The sequence below is a fragment of the Haplochromis burtoni genome, unplaced genomic scaffold, assembly GCF_018398535.1.
Source record: "Haplochromis burtoni strain Fernald_Lab_line unplaced genomic scaffold, NCSU_Asbu1 Contig_511, whole genome shotgun sequence".
In the NCBI taxonomy this organism is placed as follows: domain Eukaryota; kingdom Metazoa; phylum Chordata; class Actinopteri; order Cichliformes; family Cichlidae; genus Haplochromis; species Haplochromis burtoni.
The window spans coordinates 113,093-132,240 of record NW_024582872.1 but is presented as its reverse complement, the minus strand read 5'-3'; the positions used below and the strand labels follow the sequence as shown (position 1 = coordinate 132,240).

The following is a 19,148-nucleotide window of genomic DNA, read 5'->3' as shown; positions in this document are numbered from 1 at the left end:
TAGCTGCGGTCCAAGCCAATTGTGTTTTTTGGCGTCAGATGGGTACGTGCAAAATAATCTTGGGGATTTGATAATACACCTGTGCAGCCTCCACAAGTAAAGTTTATACATTCATAATGACCTTTTTAAATAACCTTTTTTTTCCATATCTCACAGTATAAAGTTTTCTTTTTTCTGTGAGATATGTACCTACCCAAATTACAGACCTAAGTAAAACAATCAACAATACAAATGATAAGGACCTGTGCCAGTGAGCTGTCTGTGATCCTGAGTCATGTTTACAATCTGAAACAGAAAATTTACCATTGTAGTGGAAACTACTTGGACCATGCACTGACAAAGTCCCTCCCTGAGCCTGGTTCTGCCGGAGGTTTCTTCCTGTTAAAAGGGAGTTTTTCCTTCCCACTGTCGCCAAACTGCTTGCTCGTAGGATCATACGGTCATATGATTGTTGGGTTTTTCTCTCTATATATCATTGTAGGGTCTACCCTACAATATAAAGCACCTTGACTGTTGTTGTGATTGTGCGCTATATGAATTAAATTGAATTGAATATCTTAAGTGCATTTAACAGTATCCATCCACAATGACAAACAAACAAATTGAACTGGAAGACCAACCAACACAACCACTGTATGCTCGATTTTATAAAGACACCAAGATATATCAACTTGCAGAGTAAAATGCTGGAGATTTTCTATCAGTCAGCTGTGGCAAGTGCAGTGTTCATTGCTGTTGTCTTCTAGAAGGACACTATAAAAGCTGGTGACATCAATTCAATTTAATTCAATTCCATTTTGTTTATATAGCGCCAAATCACAACAACAGTCGTCTCAAGCGGCTTAACATTGTGAGGTAAAGAGCCAACCATAATACAGAGAATCCCCAACAATCATATGACCCCCTGTGAGCAAGCGCTTTGGCAACAGTGGGAAGGAAAACCTCCCTTTTAGAGACGAGGAACCAGCAGAACCAGGCTCAGGGAGGGGCGGGGCCATCTGCTGCCACCAGTTGGAGGTGAGGGGAGGGAAACAAGATAAAAGACATGCTGTGGAAGTGAGCCAGAGATTAATAATAACTCATAATTAAATCTGGAGTGGCCTATGAACACAAAGGGGATGAGAGGAGAAACAGTCAGTGCATCAATGGAAGGCACCAGCAGCCTAAGTCTATTGCAGCATAACCAGGGTGGATTCAGGGTCACCTGATCCAGTCCTGACTATAAGTTTTAAGCCTAATCTTAAAAGTAGAGAGGGTGTCTGGAATTAAGTTAAAAATCCTGAAATAGTGTTGTTGGGTTACCTTTGACAGTAAGACTGGCCTCAGTCTGGAAGTCTTTGGCTGCGAGTTTGATTTGTCCGGCTTCGTTTTGCTCGACATTGCGTAGAGTCAGGGTGTGGACTTTACCCTCCGCCTTCAACACCACCTGCAACAGAGTCGATAATCACAGGGTTTAATCTGTCCTGTATACTTCCTGTCAGGTTGATAGATTCATTCATATTTAGTATTTTCCTGCCCTGAATGTCACAACATGTCACAGGTTTTAACTTCTCTGAAGATCTTATATCAAGTTTAGAGATTCAGTTTTTGTCTGTATAAATCTTATCTCACTAAACCAACTCACTAATTTCCAATCTAATTTGGATTTTTCTGTTTTTTTCCCAGACTATGAATGAATATATGACATTAAACCTCATTGCTGCAAGGATTAGGTATTGCAGTGTCACTGAACATTGCCCGTGAGGTTCAAACCCTGGTCCTCCTCCTCCTGTTAGCAAAGCAATAATTGCTAATGGTAAGACAGGTTTATATGTGATCAACAGTCTTTGTTCTTTGGAGGTTCCTTTGTTTCTCCACATCTACAGAATGTGAAGCACATAGATTTTCTCGGTTAAGCCTGGATGGACAAAATGAATATAGGCACCCCTCCCCCTCCACCCCTCCCCATTTTCCCAATTTAAACTACACGACCTATAACACCCAACAGCTGCTTTTACCACTGTGTCCTGCATGTGACAGAGCTGCCTCACAACACACTCAGAAATGAAACGTGCAGCATTTCTTTATCAGACTAACAAAATAAGCACAACTGAAATTTATGTGACATCAAATGAACTTGGTTCGATTTTTCATTCCTAACAATGATATTTGTCAGAACCGTTTAAGATGAAGGTACAGTGATATTTTTCTGTGCTGTGTGCATGAAAAGACACATCAGCTGTCAACAAGTAGGCAGTACATTCATGTGTTGAGGATAAAGTGGCCTATTAGTGTCATAGTTAAAATGCTGCTTGATCAGAAAAACACTTTTGCTGATAAGCAGAAATGTGACAGAAAAAGTAAAAACAAGACAAACTGATAATAAAGTTTATTTATTTCTATAAAAAAACTTTATTTGTAACATCTTCAGCTGAAAACCTGCATATTTTTTCTTCAACATAAAAGATAAGATTAGATTAATTGGGTTGTCATGTGAGGCCTGAAGCACTTTTCTATAAGAAGAAAGACAAACTGCTGCTTTTTTATCAATTTTACTTTAAACTCTTTGTGAGTTTATATCTGCCATAACGCTGTAACATTTGCTTTGACCAACTCTAAACCTAGATTTTTTTGGGGGTGTTTCTTCCTTTGGTTTTAATTTAGAAAGTTACATGTTTGCCCTTCATACTGACACTTTTATGAATCTTAACTGAACTCGAGGAAGTGCAGTTCTTCATAATCTGCTATAGGTGCAACCACATGTACCAACGACACTCTTCTGTTTGTTTGTATTTAAATGCTCTGCTGAACAAATCAGCCACTTTTGGTATTACCCAAGAAAAACACGTGCTGAGATGGAAAAGCTATTCATTGAGCCCGAGGAAACATTCAGCTTTACATTCTTCTGTGCTTCAGCTACTACTGTGGCTGAAACCTCCACCTATGCTAAACATGCAACATGCAGTGCAACCGAGAAGGAGGGAACGATTCATAAGGACCACGCCGTTCTCGGGTTACTTCAAACTTTAAACACTTGGATCTGGATATGACTCGATTTCATTTCAGGGCCTGGACTATTCACTGTTCAATTCTGAATTACAATGTGAAAACAGCAAGTGCATCAGCTCAAGCAAAACACTTATAGCAGTCCATGTGTTTTGTAGCTGTAGCTGTCATAGCTCTGCTGCCACTTGCCCTGCACCTCAGCCTCCTTCAGCTGTTAAAAATAACCCTGCAGAAACGCTTGTGGGGCAGAAAAGCCTTCCTGCCTATGTTATCTCAAAACCAGGAATCCCAAACCCACACCAGCAGAGCCTTATATGAAGCCGGAGCAGTTCATTGGACACAAAAAACGAACATTGTGTACAAATGGAAAGGGAAATTCTGGCTGTGGGACACAATCATGAGGCCTGGACTTCTGTAGTGGTTTGTAACTGAATGTTAATGGGTCTTGTGTTTCAGGAAGCGAATCTCCTAGTGATCCTGTCCGCAGTAAAGAAACATTGCGTGGGCTCAGTCAGATATGTTGAGACTTACTCTATCGCTTGGCTCCAGCTTTGTACCCCCCAGGAACCACTCGACAGCAATGCCTTCGTATGACAGCTCGCACTCAAAGGTGGCAGTCTCCCCAGCAGTCACGGTAACATCCTTCAGAGGCCTCTGGAGGCCAATCACTCGGGCTTTAGATTGGGAAGAAAACATGGTTAGCGCCCCTGACCGAAAAACAGGTCAATGAAAACCAAAAAACGCCCAGAGAGACATGGCTAATCCTCAGTGGCTATTCCTCATGGTGTTTTGAGCTGAAGGCTGCTGGTGCAAGACCTTGGACAACTGAAACAAGCTGCCCTGAGACTTGGCATTAGGTGTCCAAGCTCATTAGCATGAATCCTACTGTCAGATGTAAACGGCAGGCAGAGCCAGTGAGAGTCGGGGTTCTACCCTTCCCCCCTGCCAATCACAGCAACCCTTCTCTAGATAAGGAATGTGGCTTCAAAAATAACTAAGGAGCCTGATAGGCTGAGAGCCCACATCTGCCAAATCCATTGAGGGAAGCCGGTCTGCTCCTGTCAATCACAAGATTGCAATTTCCCAGGAAAAGGAGAATGTGAATGTCCTCACAGGAGTTACCCAACGTCACACTACTGGGTAGTTTGGTAACACGGGACATACAGAGCTCTAGGAAGTCAGCGTGGATTAACAAGCCACATCAATTATTTATAACAGGCTTCTTCACATGCCTGAATTAAGGCCCCTTTACAGCCTGTTGAAATGCACTCTGGCAGCATGACAGCTCATGCAATCAGAAAGCTGTCAGTCTGAAGAGTTTGCAGTCTCACCATCAAAATGACTCATCTATTAAAGTTAATTCACATTTAAATCCCTACACTGTGAACAAGAATGACTGTTTATGATTGTGTAGCTGGACTGCTGAACTTTCTGAACATTTACTGATTTGATAAATCTAAAAGTGAGAGAGAAGCAAAATTTGAAATAGTTTTTAATTCTAGAAACTTCTAAGCCTGCGCCATTATAGGAGCTTTCAATCAGTCGCTGAGTTATTTAAATATTGTACTGAATTAAATTCTAGTTCAGAGACAAGTTGGAACAAGATCAATCAAAATGAATCATGTGAAGGGAAATATTATTAAAACAACTGCATCACTAACTTTTAATTATTTATTGAATTATTAAAAACAACAAATTATCATCTGATCAAATAGTGCTCCTTGTGTTAATTCTATTACTGAAGAGGATCACGGGATGGGTTGATAACTCAAATCAAGAGGAGGAATTTCAGGAAATTTTAGGCTACGTTCACACTGCAGGCGAAAGCGCATCAAATCTGATTTTTTTGACCCTATGCAACCCATCTATCCGATCATGGTGTGACAGTGTGAACGGCACAAATCCGATATTTTCAAATCCGATCTGGGTCACTTTCGTATGTGGTGCTGAATCCGATACATATCTGATGTTTTAGAAAGCGACTGCTGTTTGATGGTCACGTCGCATTAAATCCGTCTTTTACGTCACTGACACAAGACAGACGCTAATTATCAGCGCCGGAGAAGACATCGCGAACGCTTCCTGACCATCCAGTGTGGATGTCAGTGAAACTGTTGGGAAGACAACGTGAACATTTTATTTGTCCTGTATAACCTGCAGGTTCTGACAGAAATCTGCAGCTATCCTTTGAAGCAGCGCTCCTCTAAAACAGCAATAAGGATCATTATTAGGTTATTTACATTATTATGTAAATAACCTAATAACTTAAAGCAAAAATTGGGAAACGTAAAGTCTGAAGTCTTTATCTTAAGGGTCATCAGTCAAACAATAGTTTGGTCTGGGTCTAAACAGAGTGCGTTGTGTGTGACGTCTTCTTTTGCGCATGCGGGCCGCTTTGAGCGTTCACACTAGAGTGCGTTTGCTGTCGCATTTTATTTGTAGTGTGAACGAGCAGACAAAAAAAATCGGAATTGAGCATCAAGACCTGCAGTGTGAACGTAGCCTTAGTTTCATACTAGCAAATGTTATCACAGACATTTCAAAAATCGCTGTGATTGACTTCAGACTTGTTTCAGTCACCTTTGACCCTGAGCTGAGCTGAGGATTTGGCATTCGCTGCTGCAAAGTCAACACTTCCAGCCATGTCCATTTTGCAGTTATAGAGGATCAATAAGTGCCGGGTTCCTTCCTCCTTGATCTCCACATTCTGAGAACAAACAATGTGCAAACCAACAAGAGATGAATGTGCCAATTCAAAACATTTTCATGGAATTTCCAACAAATGTGTTGAAATTATATTTTATAGGTGTAAAATCTTACAGCAGACAGATGAAGTGTCTCGCCCTTCAGTTTCCAGGTGGCATGAAGGTCCTCCTCAGAAATCTCTGTCTCAAACTTCGCCGTCTCGGTCTCTGTAACTTCCACGCTGTACAGTGGGCGGACAACCTTGATGTCACGTTCTGTGAAGTTTGTTAAAATATGTTAGCGAAACTTACAAGTGAAGGGAAGCGAAGGAAACGTATTAGACGACATCTGTGAAAAGAGTTTCCCATTGTCAGATACAGTGTAACAGATGAACTAAACATAGGACAAGACGGGAGAGTTAAAATCAGAAGACGAGCTTACAATTTGTGTAAAAACAGAAGTTGAGGAACGCTTGAGAATAATTAACCCCATAAAACATTTCAACGTATATCCACATCTACACATCTACAGATCCATAATACCATGCACTGTAAGATGTGCAAGGTTGAATTATTCTCAAGTATTATAATGATAACTTTTACAAGCATTTAGAAATAAAGTGGAAGCTGCAGTAGTGCAGGACAAATGGAGATAACAGGAGGCGGGGTTTGGTGAGTGCTGGTGGGCGGGGCCTGTCTCTGCAGTCCCGGTGGAGTCTGAGGGGCTGGATCACCACAGGTATTACCTTCGATGTTAAGGTCAGCAGTAGTTTTGTCAGTTCCACAGTCGCAGCTGTAAGCGCCCATGTTGCCCTTTGCTGCCTTCTTGATGACCAACATATGTTTCTTGCCATCAGATTTGAAGGAAATGTTCTTGGAGGGAAAGATTTCTTCGCCATCTTTGAACCATTTGACCTCAGCAGCGGCCTTACTCAACTCGCAGGACAAAATCACCTCATCTTTCTCAACAGCGGTGTAATTCTGGAGCTTCACTGTGAAGTACAGGTCGCCCTCTGTGGGCAGACACCAGGATTATATCAGCTGAAAACATTCACTGGCTAAAGTCATGGCAAGTGCAGCGTATACATTCACCCAAAAATGTCACACGTTAATTCCATTTTAATACAGTAAAGGGAAGATGTAGTTTTTTCATGGCAACAAGTACACGAGTCCTGCACTCAGTACATTCTTTATGGAAATCTGGATGCATCCCTCTGCGGTACGATACTAACCCAGAACGGTGAGCATGGCCTCTGAAGTCTTGGCCATCGCCTCCACTTTGATCATAGACGTGTCATCAATTGTGACCTCCTTGAAGGCCAGTGTGTGCACTTTTCCTTCCTCGGACATGTGCACCACTTTGCTGGGGTGCAAACGGACGTCATTTTTGTACCAGACGACTGGGATTTTTTCATGAGAGAGTTCAACGCTGAACTCTGCAGTTTCACGTTCCTTTACGGTCACATCTCTTATTGGCTTGATAAATGCAAGGCGAATACCTGACAAGAAATGTGGCGTTTGTCGTTAAAAGGCTTTTGGCATACAAAGTTTAGCGAGCACGCAAAAGAAGAATTCAGTCACGTACCCAAACAAATCTTCTCCTAAAAACACTAAAGAGATCCAACTTTGTTTACCTTTGATAATCAACTTTCCGGATGTCCTCTTATCCTCAGCCTCGAACATGTATTTACCTTCATCTTCATATCTGGCAGATTTTACAAAAAGACTGTGTCTCTTTCCTTCCACATGGAGTTCAAACTTGTCATCTGTTGACAACTCTTGAGATCCCTTCAGCCAACGGAAGCTTTTGGGCTCCCGGGAAATTTCTAGTTCAAATTTTGCTTCATCCTTTTCATACACATGTACATCAGCCAGAGGTGTAATGAATGACACTGGGACCTCTGTTGATTCAGACAGATAGTTAATAAAAAAATCAAAATATCTGAGTGGGCAGAGACTTTCCACGCTGACTCAAAAAAAGGAAGGTGGGAAGCTCACCCTTCACTTTCAGGTTAGCAGAACATTTGGCATTAGCGGCAGTGAACATGACCTCGCCGGTCTGAGGTACTCTGCAGTTGTACAAGACCAGAGTATGTTTGGCACCGTCCTCCACGATTTCAACATCCTGCAGATGGCCAACAAACGTTTTCAGCAAAATTGTGAGAGTGAAAGAAACGTGATGAGGACACAACTACGATTTATCTCTACTAGCGTATCGACATCCAGATTTAAGTAAAAGAATGAAACCACAGATAAATGAATATCTGCTGAGATGCAGTGACATACAGTGGATGGACTGAGGAGTTCCCCATTCAGTTTCCACTGGCCATGGACATCGTCTTCACTGAGCTCAACCTCAAATCGAGCTGTCTCTCCGTCAAACACCTCAGCGCCATACATCGGCCGAACCACCTTTATGTGACGAGCTGACGTTTTGAAGAGGGGACAAAAAAATCAATGGCATAAACATATAAACATATACAAACATGTACACACAATGTACACACAAAAACAAGTCAACACCAGACAGACACACATACAGAAACCAGTGCCTCGTGGTAATAAAATAAATAAAATGTTGTGATGATTTGATCCAGTTTGAAACTGTGTGATTACTAAAGTGACAAAGTGCTTCAAAAGACAATAAGTGATGTGTTTTGAAAAGGAAATCTCATAACCAGAAGTCAGCGATATGACAACGACACCACAGGACTGACACATAGATTTGAATACAGTTTAGCTTCTTGGAAACTTTAAATCTTTTAGTTTTTAGTCTTCCAGTTTCTGCTGTTAATGGAGAGAGACGGAAAAAAAACAGTAAACGCTGATTGGAAAGTGAAGTGCTTCAAGTAAAAAAATTGCAAAAAAGAGTGAGCGATAGGACGCGATGCACGGGCTGTGCAAGTGAAGACGAGTATCAAGAAGGGAAGGAAGCTGCCTCAAAATGACCGAATATCAAAATCAAGAGATTTCTGGGTCTTTACCTTCAATGTGAAGAGTCGCTGTCGTCTTGTCTGTTCCACAGTCACATAGGTACTGTCCTTTGTCTTTGTCCCCAACTCTCTTGATTATGAGGACTCTGCGTTTGCCTTCAGCTTTAATGTTCACCGTCTTAGAAGCTTTGATCTCGGCCTCATTGTGGTACCACATGACATCGACATCTTTGCTGAGCTCGCAATCTAGAACCACCTCATCTTTCTCCACTGCAGTATAGTCCTGCAGCTTAACTGTGAAGTACGGATCTCCCTCTAGAATGGGAATATTTTGGGGTAATTCCACAATACACCACAAATATACAGTGCACAAAACACGACAGTGAAGACACACGAGAAACACAAATGAAAACCACAAAAAATGATTTCTTATATATCACAGAGACAAGGATACAGTACTTTTGTAGACCCAGACAGACACAACAATGGACAAAGTGTACACAAAGCTGTGGGAAGGACGACACACTTGACAATGAGGACAGAAAGGACAGGTCGTTATTCTTGGATTACCTATAACTGTCAGGTTGGCCATGGAAAGAATTCCTTTGGCCTCAGCCTTAATTTGGCAGATATCATCTAGAGTCACTTCTCTCATTTCTAGTGTGTGCTTCTTTCCATCCACGTGAATGACAACAGTTCTGCTCGGATGAATTTTGTTGTCGTTCTTGTACCAGGTGATGGGGATGTTCTCGTGAGAAAGCTCCAGCTCAAAGCGAGCTGTTTTGCCTTCCTTTACAGTTTGATCCTTTATTGGTGAGATAAATTTCAGCCTGATACCTACAATTGCATTAATAAAACAGGGTCATATGAGTTAGCTCATATGATGGTGGGGTAACCAAGACAATGAATGCAGTGAAAACAATTGTGTTCTGGCCTTTTTTCCAGTAAACGTGGCCCATTACTTACCCTCCACTGTGAGTCTAGCTTTTGAGGTTTTGCCTAAAACTTCAATCATGTATTCGTCCTCGTCATCAAACTCACAGCAGTTTATAATCAGCATGTGCTTCTTTCCGTCGTCGATGATGTCATATTTTTGGTCTTGGGTGATGATGTCAGCCCCTTTATACCACATGACTTTAAAAACATCTTTTGTGATGGTGCATTCAAACTTAGCTTGTTTCTTTTCTGGCACAGAAACATCCTTCAGCGGGACAACAAAGTCCATTTCGACTTCTGAGATAAAAAGTGACATAGGCACAATATGTCAACAACAGAACACAACAACAGGACTGGAGTCTACAGCCTGAGGTCGCTGTACCTTCTGTATCTCTTTAAATGTCCCTCTAGCTGTATAATTACCCTGAATCAGGAAGCACGTAGTATCAGGGACTATTAAAACACTAAGTTACTTCTTGCTATTGACTAAACTGAAGATCACTCCAAAGTGCTTAAAATGGTCAGTAAGACAACAAAGGTGCTGTTGCCAGCTCACAGTGTTCTTCCCATCTTGAACTACATCAGTCCTCTTTCTCACAAGGTGTTGAAAGACCTCCTATATTGAAGTTATTATTAAGGAACACCATGTTGTTAGTAACAAGAATTCAAAATATTCACATTCAAGTTTTGCCACAGGGTAGAAAAAACATCTTCTGAACATAGTTCCCAGAGAATGCAAATAAGAGGTGTCTTCTGTCCACTTCTTAAAGTCCGCACTCCAGCAGATGTTTGCCGGGGAAAATCAATGATTTGTTGCAGAACTCCACTGCTGTTGCTAAAACCAAGTCCCTTTCAAATTGAGTCCCGTAACACATTCACTAACATGTGCTAACTAATAAACTGTCCATGTCCACAGATTTAACATAGAACATTTAACCACAAAAGATACAAATAAACTTTAGAGGGACACAAAATCACATTTATACTTTATATTTTCCAGTACAAGACTTTACAACAACAACAGATACAGCACACCAATTCAACCAGTGAAAATAGCTAAGATCCCACACCAGACTGATATAGTGGCACAAATGATCAAGTTGAGTTGTCGATCCTTTTCAGTAAAGATGTAAGGTCCACTCTCACAGGACGCCTCGGTTAAGACCTCACACCTTTATTTTTACAGGACACTTTTACAGCACACAGAATTTGCAGTTCTTGGTGACAGGAGTTCCCCTTACCTTTGACATTAAGCATGGCGCTGGTTATGGCGTTCAGAGCCGTGTAGGTCACTTCTCCCGCCTGGTCCAGCTGGCAGTTTTTTAGCTTGAGTCTACGCACTGTACCTTCCATTTGGATGTCGCATGTCTAGTGAAAACATTACAATATACTCACGAATAAAGAGTGAACATACAAATTAAAGACAACATGTGCAGCAATATAAGACAAGCCCTTTGTGCCTTACCGGGGATCTGGTCAAAACCTCTCCTTTGAGCTTCCATTCCCCAGGAATGTCGTCCTCAGAAATCTCAGTCTCAAACATGGCATCTTCCTTCTCAACCACCTCGACGCTGACCAAAGGCTTTAGGATCTCAGCCTCCCGCTCTGTGAACACATTATTAGAAATTAGTACTCAATATTAAATCTTATGCATCAGCAACAGAAAACTATTGCAATGATTTAAATTATTACAGTTATTATGGATATAAGTAAGTAAATGGATGAACCTCCAAGTGTTAGCTTGGCAGTGTAGATGCGTCCTTCCACCTCCAGCGCATATTCTGCTACGTCATCAGGCTGGCAGTTCTTGATGACGAGCGTCAGCTCCTTTCCTTCCTTCTTGATCTCAATCTTGTCAGATGGCTGGACTTCATTCTCTCCTTTGAGCCACTTCCAGTTGGGAGTTTCCTTGAAAAGCTCGCATTTAAATGTTGCAGCAGCCTTTGGTTTTACATGCTGATCTCTCAGTGGTTTCACTATCCAGTCTTTGACAATTTCTGTTGAATTTTGAGAGTCAATGACAGTCATATGTTTCAGAATTTGCACAAATAAAACATTGCATGACAAAATCAGCTCAGTCTTAACGTGGTTTAAATTTTAAGCGATACTCAGTTTGAAAATTCCAAGGATCTCTATTTAATGTCCAAGCTATGGAAATAAATCACATTTAGCTGCATGACACTTTGTGGCAATCTTTTTCAATAGGATATAAAGATGCATAATAATGTTATGATATTTATGTTTGTTTTTGCAAACTACAAACAAGCCACAAAATTTGATAAAAATGTGTACTGAGACATGTAGGAGCGTGCAGCACGTCTCATTCTGCTTACCAATCACTTTGACATTTGTTGTAGTCTTAACGTCTTCCTGTCCAGCCACTTCACATGAGAAAACACCGGCGTCCTCCTCCGTGGAGTTCTGGATGGTCACCGCGTGCTGCATACCAATGATATTGATCTGAATCTTGCCCTCCTTTTTCTTGAGGACCTCACCATTCTTCTTCCATATCACATCCCTCTCTTTGTTCAGCTCGCAGGTCATATACAGAGGCTGACCCTTGATTGCTGATGTCTCCTCTCCCAGTTCTTTGATCCATTTCACAGGTAGCTCTTTAACATGACAAAATAGCAGAGACATCACACATTATTTGAGGGGATTCCAATGGTTACATTTTGTGCATCTCAGGACTGCCAAAACATTATTATACCTTCAACGATAAGCTTGGCGGTGCAAGATATCTCTTTGCCAGCGTTCTTGGCCACGCACGTATATTCCCCAGTGTCAGACAGCTGGACATCAATGATGTTCAATTTGCGATCTTTGCCATCTGAAGTGAACTTGTGCTTGGGGCTCTCACGGAGATTGCTACCATCTTTCATCCAAGAAGTAACAGCAGTGGAAGGTGAGACCTCACATTCAAAGACAGCAGATGAGCCGATAGACTCGGCTTCCTGCAGAACAATGTTCTGAAGCTTTTTGATAAACTTCAGCGGGACAGCTTTGAGCTTGAACCCTGCAAAAGGTTCCTCTGGTGGTGGTGGTCCTTTCCCACCAGGCCTCAGCCCCCGACCCCTGCCCTCTCCAGGAGATGGGGTCTGCTTAGCTGAATAAACAAATTGAAGACCATCAATTCACATTTCATTTGAAAAAAGAATGGCATGCTCACGTCATCATATCTGTATCTGCATACTGCATCAGTAAAGTATTCACAGCGCTTTACTTGTCCCACATTTTGTGATGTTACAGCAAAATGGATCCATTTTTTTCACCTCAAGGTTTGACACAGAATAACCCACAAAACTGGCAAACTGACAAAAGTTAGAAACTTTTCTCAAGTTTCTTAAAAAACAATTTATATCAAAGTATTTATGCTCAATACTTTGTTGAAGCACCTTTAACAGCAAATACAGGCTCAAGGTTTTTTGAGTGTGATGCTACAAGCTTGGTACACCGATTTTTGGGCAGTTTCTCCCATTCTTCAGGTTACTTGGGTGGTTCACAGCCATTTTCAGATCTCTCCAGGTGTGTTGTCCTGTTGGAACATGAACCTTTGCTGCAGAGGTCCGGAGCGCTCTGCAGCAAACTGTCATCAAGGATGTCTCTGTACTGTCTTTCCTGACTAGGCTCCTGCTGCTGAAATGTGCTACCATCTACCATGCAGGCCCAGTTGTTCTTCTGGAAGTGGTAAGAAATATCTGGGAGGTGGTCAGGATGCACCTAAGCTCAAGTCTGAGTGCCATGGCATTGAAAAACAAAAACATGTACATAAGTATTCAGAGCTCTGAATACTTATGTACATGTTTTTGTTTTTCAATCTGAATCAAATAGGAATAATTCAAAGCAACCTTTTTTACTTTGTCACTATTGGGTACTATGTGTCAAATTTTGAGGTAACAAATTAATTTAATTTATTTTGACAAAGGCAAAACAAGAGCATAAAGACATTCTTCTCAAAGAAAACACTGAAAATGTAACAGTGCATTTAGCAGGGCTAAATACCGATTATTTATGCACAACTCATTAAGTTTAGCTTCACGAATTGAATCAATTTCTCTTTCAAAAAGCTTGCTGTGCATACAGATGTCTAAAACGACACATAACGTCTCACGTGCTCACTTACCAAACCTCAACTTTGAGTGCATGAATAGCCTGATGCACACAGATTACGTTGCATGTCCACGTGAGGTTTTGAGACAAATTGCAGGCTGCCAGCGGTGTTTCGATGTCCCAGTGTAAAGCTGGGACATCTGGGCTTTGTCATTAAAGTGTATTGGGTTCAGATTTTTATCCATTTTAATCCATTTTGGAATAATGCTGTCATGTGACAAATTGTGAACAAATGAAGCGCTGTGAATCCTTTCTGGATAAACGGTAACATTGGTTTTGCTGGAACATCATTGTTTTATCAAGGTAAAACTTACGTTTCAGCCCTCTACCTCTACCTCTTCCTGCTTCCTCTGTTGGTTGTCCCTCTGTTCAGGAAGAATATAAATTATTTTATGCTCACAGGCTAATCATACATACTTATCATGCTAAACATGCCAGGGTAAGGAACTCCAGTGTAGTGAATGGACTGGGGATTATGAAATGGTTCTGATGGTAAGTTTATGAAGTATTGACACTCACATGGGGGTCGACAAAAACACGATGAGGAAGACAATACATTAAAGTTAAAATAAATGGAAGAACAAAGACGAATGCAATGAGTGGGGACAATACATAATGGAGAATGGTCAAATAGCAGAAACATAAACGACATAACAAAAATGAAACAAAGCGGTAAACGTGACTGGCAGTCGGACACGGAATGATTACACAAGTCTAAGGAAAAGATGAAGAAATCGCATCACACTTAAAATACGATGGAGGGAAAATGAGGTTATGGAAGCGAAGATGAGTGGATATTATTGATGGCAGGGAGGCAGGGTTTTTTCTTTTTTGGTTGTCACCGAAGATGCCACCATCTCACCTCTCCTGGCCACCCCTGGAACCTTCACAGCACCTTCCTCTGCTTCACCTTCCCAGTCCTCTAGCTCGTAACTCTCCTCTGGAACCAGCTCCCAGCCCCATGCCTCCTCTCCCTCTGGCACAGCCTCATTCTCAGCTTCAAACTCCTCTTCAAATACTTCCTCCTCTGCCTGAGTGGCAACCTTCTTCATCTCCACGGCTCCAGGAGAGACTTCCTTTACCAAGGGAACCTTTCCTTCATCAGGCTTTGCCGGTTCCTTAACCTTGGCTTCCTCTTGCAAAGGCTTCTTTGGGACTTTTTTTAGAATCACATCCTCAATAGATTCTTTGGGTGAAACAGTTTTAGGAAGCTTTTTGAGTTTGTCAAGACTTGGCCTTCTCTCAGCTGCAACTTTCTCTGCTTCTTTAAGTTTCTCAACTTTCGGGGAGGGAGTCTTTTTGAGCTCTACCTTCTTGAGCTGCTCTACAGGTTTTAGAGATACTTCCTCTTTTTCCTTTGATAACACTTTTTTCTTCACTTGCAGAGGTTTTTTCTCCTCGAGAACCTTTTCAAGTTTCTCAGCGGGGGCTGGAACAGGAAGTATGGTCTTTTCCAAGTGAGCTACATCTACCTTCTCCGGTTTCACCGGCTTCTTCTCTGGAGCTTCTGGGATCTCAGGTTTCTTTGGTTTAGCCTGTTGTTTCCGTTCTTCAGGGGTCTCAGCTGGACTTGTGTGACGTTTTGGCAGATCATCAGTTGGCCTCCTTTCTTTCTCCTCTGCGGGTTTCTTCTCAGGCTCTGTAGCCTGTTTGGCCAGCCTGTCAAAGGGCTTCAACTTGACTGTTTCTATCTCTGGTTCCACTGTTGGAATCTTCTTCACCTTTTTTGGCCTTTTGTCCTCTTCAGGCTCCTTCTCTGGAGATTTCTTTTGGTCTCCTGGTTTTGGCACCTTGGCTGGTGGCTCTTTTACTTCAACAGGTTCTTTCTCAGATCGCTTTGGAGGTTCTGTGGTTTCCACCTGTCTGGGAAGCCTTTCCCCCTTCTGAAAAGGTGACGTGTCCTTCTCTGGCCTCTCCTTCTTGTCTTTCTCTGGATCCTCTGCTGGTTTAAGAGGCTTCTCGAAGGGTTTCAGTTTGACTACTTCTGGTTCCACTTCATCCAAAGGCAATTTTTTAACTTTCTTTAGGGCTGTACTGGGTGGGGCACTTTCCTCCTCCTTAGGTGTCTTGGGAGTTTTCTTCAGAGAAATGGTATCTTTGGGTTTCTCATCTTTTGGGCCAGGCTTCTGCTGGGTCCACGCATCTTTAGGAGTCTCTTTCTCTTCCTTTTCTTCTTTAGGTTGAATAACTTTTGGCTTTTTCACCACATCTGCTTTCTCTTTTAGCTTCTTCTCCTCCTCATATCTCGTGGTGACAAACATAATCTCAGCAGCTTCTTCTTTATGTACCATCTCCTCAACATTAACAACTGTGGTCTTGGTGACCAGAGGTAATTCCTCTTGTTCAGGCTCTTTTTGTGGAACTGATGGGATCTTCTTCAATATGATAATCTCTTGTTCTTCTTCCACCTCTCTCATGACCCTGGTTGTCTTTCTCAACGTGGGGATCTCAAACGTCACATCCTCTTCCAATTTGACCTTTTGACCTTTTTTGTGTAGAACTGTTTCTGAGGCATCAAATGTTTCATATTACTTGGTTAAACATCGGCTGTATGTATAATACAGTTTAGTGTCAGTAAACTAAACTCATATCACAATTTGTACAAACAAAGAAAATAGCAACTCGTGAAAAAGAGTATAAATAAATAAATATTAATATACAAAGGATAAAAATGTAATCAGGGATTTTAGGAAGATAACTTTGAATGATTTAAGAACAACAAACAAAAGATGACAGGGACATTTCCAGTTTCTCCAACAAAGGACAGAAAGTTTAATGGTGCATTTAGTAGAGCTAATAGGAAATTTGCAAATTAGTGATCAGCTTAATTTAAAAAAAAAACAGTGTTGGACTGATGACTGAAAAGTTACAGATATAGGAGGTATACATGCATGGTTATATACGTGCATTTGGAGACAGGTTTCAAAAAAGGCTACAAATGCTAACTTTTGAGACCTCATGCGAGCATGCTTCAATCCACAAATACAAAGCAATTTGACCACACCGCAAACTATTTTACAAATGCCTGCACCCAAACCTGAATAGATACTGATCATTTACGTTGTGATTACGTTTTGCTTCACGAATTGGATCATTTTCTCTTTCAAAAGCTCTCTGTGCACACAAACATCTAAAACTACACATATCCTCTCACTTGCTCACTTACCAAACCTTAAATTTGAGTGCATGAATCGCCTGATACGCAGAGATCATGTTGCATGCCCACGTGAGGTTTTGAGATAAATTTCAGGCTGCCAGCTTCTCACAGATCGTTCAGACGTCCCAGTGCAAAAATGGGACGTCTGGGTTTCCTCTGTATTACTTGAAGTGGGTGTTTCTTTTCTAAATAAACAGAACAACTCATCACCAATTACAGACACAACGCAGTAACCTATAAATGTCACGATCCTGGGTCTTAGGACCCAGTGTTTTGAGTTTTAGTTCATTTTGATGTTTATAGTATGTTTAAGCTCATCAGGTCTCCTATGTTCATTTGCTTATTAGTTCCCCCTTGTGTTTTCAACCCCTGTGAAGTCTCCCTTGCCCTTCGTGTGTTTCATGTCTGTTGTCTTATGTTGTCATGTCTGCCTCTCGTGTTTCCTGTTTCATTTTGGAGAGATCTCGTGTTTTTATATTATGGATTATGTTTTGAGTCCTTTGTGGTACTGTTTCGTGTTTCCCTAGATCTCAGTTATGGTTATCTTAGGTTTTGCTCTTTGGCTTTGTCATATGGCTTCCCTGTGTTCCATGTTATGTCTCCCCTGTTGCTGTTAAGTTTGCATGTTTAGAATTCAGTCAGTGTGTTTCCTGTTTTACTTTGTAGGTCCATGCCTCATGTCAGTGTTTTTAGTTTTGCGTCTCTGTCTCGTCCAGCCTGATTACTCCCAGCTGTGCTCCCCTTCTGTGTCTCATTCCCTTGTTATCCCTCTGTGTATTTAAGCTCTGTGTTTCTCTTTGTCAGTGTCGTAGTCTCCATCATAGCTGTGTGATTTTTCCCTGTGGCTCCTTGTGCTTTAGTTTTCCCAGTTTAGCTTATTTTGTATTGTTTTTCGTGTCCCACTCCACGCCAGCAATAAAGCTGTGTTTTTTGAGTTTACCTTTTGTCTCTGTGAGTTTGCGTTTGGGTCCTCTCCTGCCTGCCACACAGCCGAATCATGACAGAAGACTACGACCATTACATGGAACCAGCAAACCGCACTCAGCTGTATGAGCGCCAGGAGGCAGCCCTTGCCCAGCTGGAGGAGGAGCTCCGCTGGAAGCCGTGGCGCGCTCCGGATTATGAGCACTTATTCCGCGGAACTCGGCTGGCTTTTGGAGGTCCCCGAAGTTGCCAAAAGCCTCCGCCTGTTGCCCCGCTCGCACCCAAGCCTCGGCCGCTTCGGGTGGGAGTGCTCCGTTTTGCTTCGGATGCTCACGCTCCAGCCTCTGCATTGCCGTCCCGCACGTCAGAGGCTCAGCTGTATGCCCCGTCAGCTTCCTCTCCTCAGAGGAGGCGACGCTCACGCCGCCGTCACTTTTCATTTGCCGAGCAACTCCCGGTGGTGAGTTATAATGACTGCCTTTCACACATCCCAGCTGAAGCCATAACTAAAAAGAACAATAAGCTCACCTCTGATCCGTGGGGAACTTCCCTTATGGATGATGACACGGACTGGGAAAAGTTATTCTGCTTTGCTCCCTCTACACAGGGAGAGATGAAAGACACTACCCGCTCGCCTAAGTCTGCACATGCGGTTAAAGGAAAAACTGTGAACCACTCCACCAGGTCTCAAACACTCAGTTCAGGTTCTGTCAGTTCAGGTTTTGTTAAGTCTGGTTCAGTCATTCCCCAAGTCAGCTCACTCTACAACTGTTAACCCAAGGATTTCAAAAACTATTAAAACAAGGACTGCTAATACTAAGACTGCAAAACATGAAGTGGACGGCGGGTTCATTTTTGATAGATCTATTTTTGTCGATCCTGAGCCTGCCGTTTCTCGGACTGTTTTTTCTGAGCCTGCTCCTTTTCCTGCTCGTGTTCCTCCTCCCGGGGCAGCTCGGGCCCAGCGTACCTCTGCACCCGTACCAGTTCCTCGGGTGGGGGAGGCTGAGGCCCAGTTGGTCCCCGCTCTGGTTTCCAGGCCGGCTGAGGCTCTGTCCCTTTCTGCACCCGTACCAGCTCCTCGGGTGGGAAGGGCAGTTGCCCAGCCGTTGCCGGTGCCTGTTCCGGTCCCCAGGGTGAGGCCAGCCAGGATACAGCCCATCTCTGCACCCGTACCTACTCCTCGGGTGGGAGTGGCTAGTGTCCGGCATGTGCCTGCACCCGTCCCTGTTTCTACTGAGGGCTCAGGAGAATTCAGTCCACAACCATCACCACCATCACTACTGCATGCTTTTCAGTCTATAGCTCAGTCATTGGCTCTGTTAGCAGCCCAGTCCATAGTACACTTTCCTGTGCTTCCGTTAACTCAGCCCTTGGCCCACTGTGCAGCTCAGCCAGCTCCCCATTGTTCAGCTCAGT

General features: G+C 42.5%; 1 protein-coding gene across 34 annotated transcripts in view; it reads right to left on the bottom strand.

The window, feature by feature from the left end:
- ttn.2 (titin, tandem duplicate 2) overlaps window positions 1-19,148 on the bottom strand; it is a 227,432-nt gene that overhangs the window by 114,969 nt on the left and 93,315 nt on the right. For 29 of the 34 annotated variants that reach the window (XM_042214006.1, XM_042214011.1, XM_042214020.1 and 26 more), the window contains 19 exons: window positions 14,511-16,154; window positions 13,963-14,013; window positions 12,249-12,644; window positions 11,872-12,150; window positions 11,266-11,535; window positions 11,004-11,143; window positions 10,780-10,906; window positions 9,569-9,835; window positions 9,173-9,439; window positions 8,654-8,917; window positions 7,956-8,095; window positions 7,668-7,794; window positions 7,304-7,570; window positions 6,902-7,168; window positions 6,416-6,682; window positions 5,806-5,945; window positions 5,566-5,692; window positions 3,517-3,659; window positions 1,303-1,426 (listed from right to left, as the gene is read on the bottom strand). In XM_042214006.1, the coding sequence (XP_042069940.1) occupies window positions 1,303-1,426; window positions 3,517-3,659; window positions 5,566-5,692; window positions 5,806-5,945; window positions 6,416-6,682; window positions 6,902-7,168; window positions 7,304-7,570; window positions 7,668-7,794; window positions 7,956-8,095; window positions 8,654-8,917; window positions 9,173-9,439; window positions 9,569-9,835; window positions 10,780-10,906; window positions 11,004-11,143; window positions 11,266-11,535; window positions 11,872-12,150; window positions 12,249-12,644; window positions 13,963-14,013; window positions 14,511-16,154 (5,307 nt within the window). The remainder of the gene's footprint in view (window positions 1-1,302; window positions 1,427-3,516; window positions 3,660-5,565; window positions 5,693-5,805; window positions 5,946-6,415; window positions 6,683-6,901; window positions 7,169-7,303; window positions 7,571-7,667; window positions 7,795-7,955; window positions 8,096-8,653; window positions 8,918-9,172; window positions 9,440-9,568; window positions 9,836-10,779; window positions 10,907-11,003; window positions 11,144-11,265; window positions 11,536-11,871; window positions 12,151-12,248; window positions 12,645-13,962; window positions 14,014-14,510; window positions 16,155-19,148) is intronic. The other 5 variants (XM_042214023.1, XM_042214033.1, XM_042214034.1 and 2 more) reach the window with 2 other exon arrangements.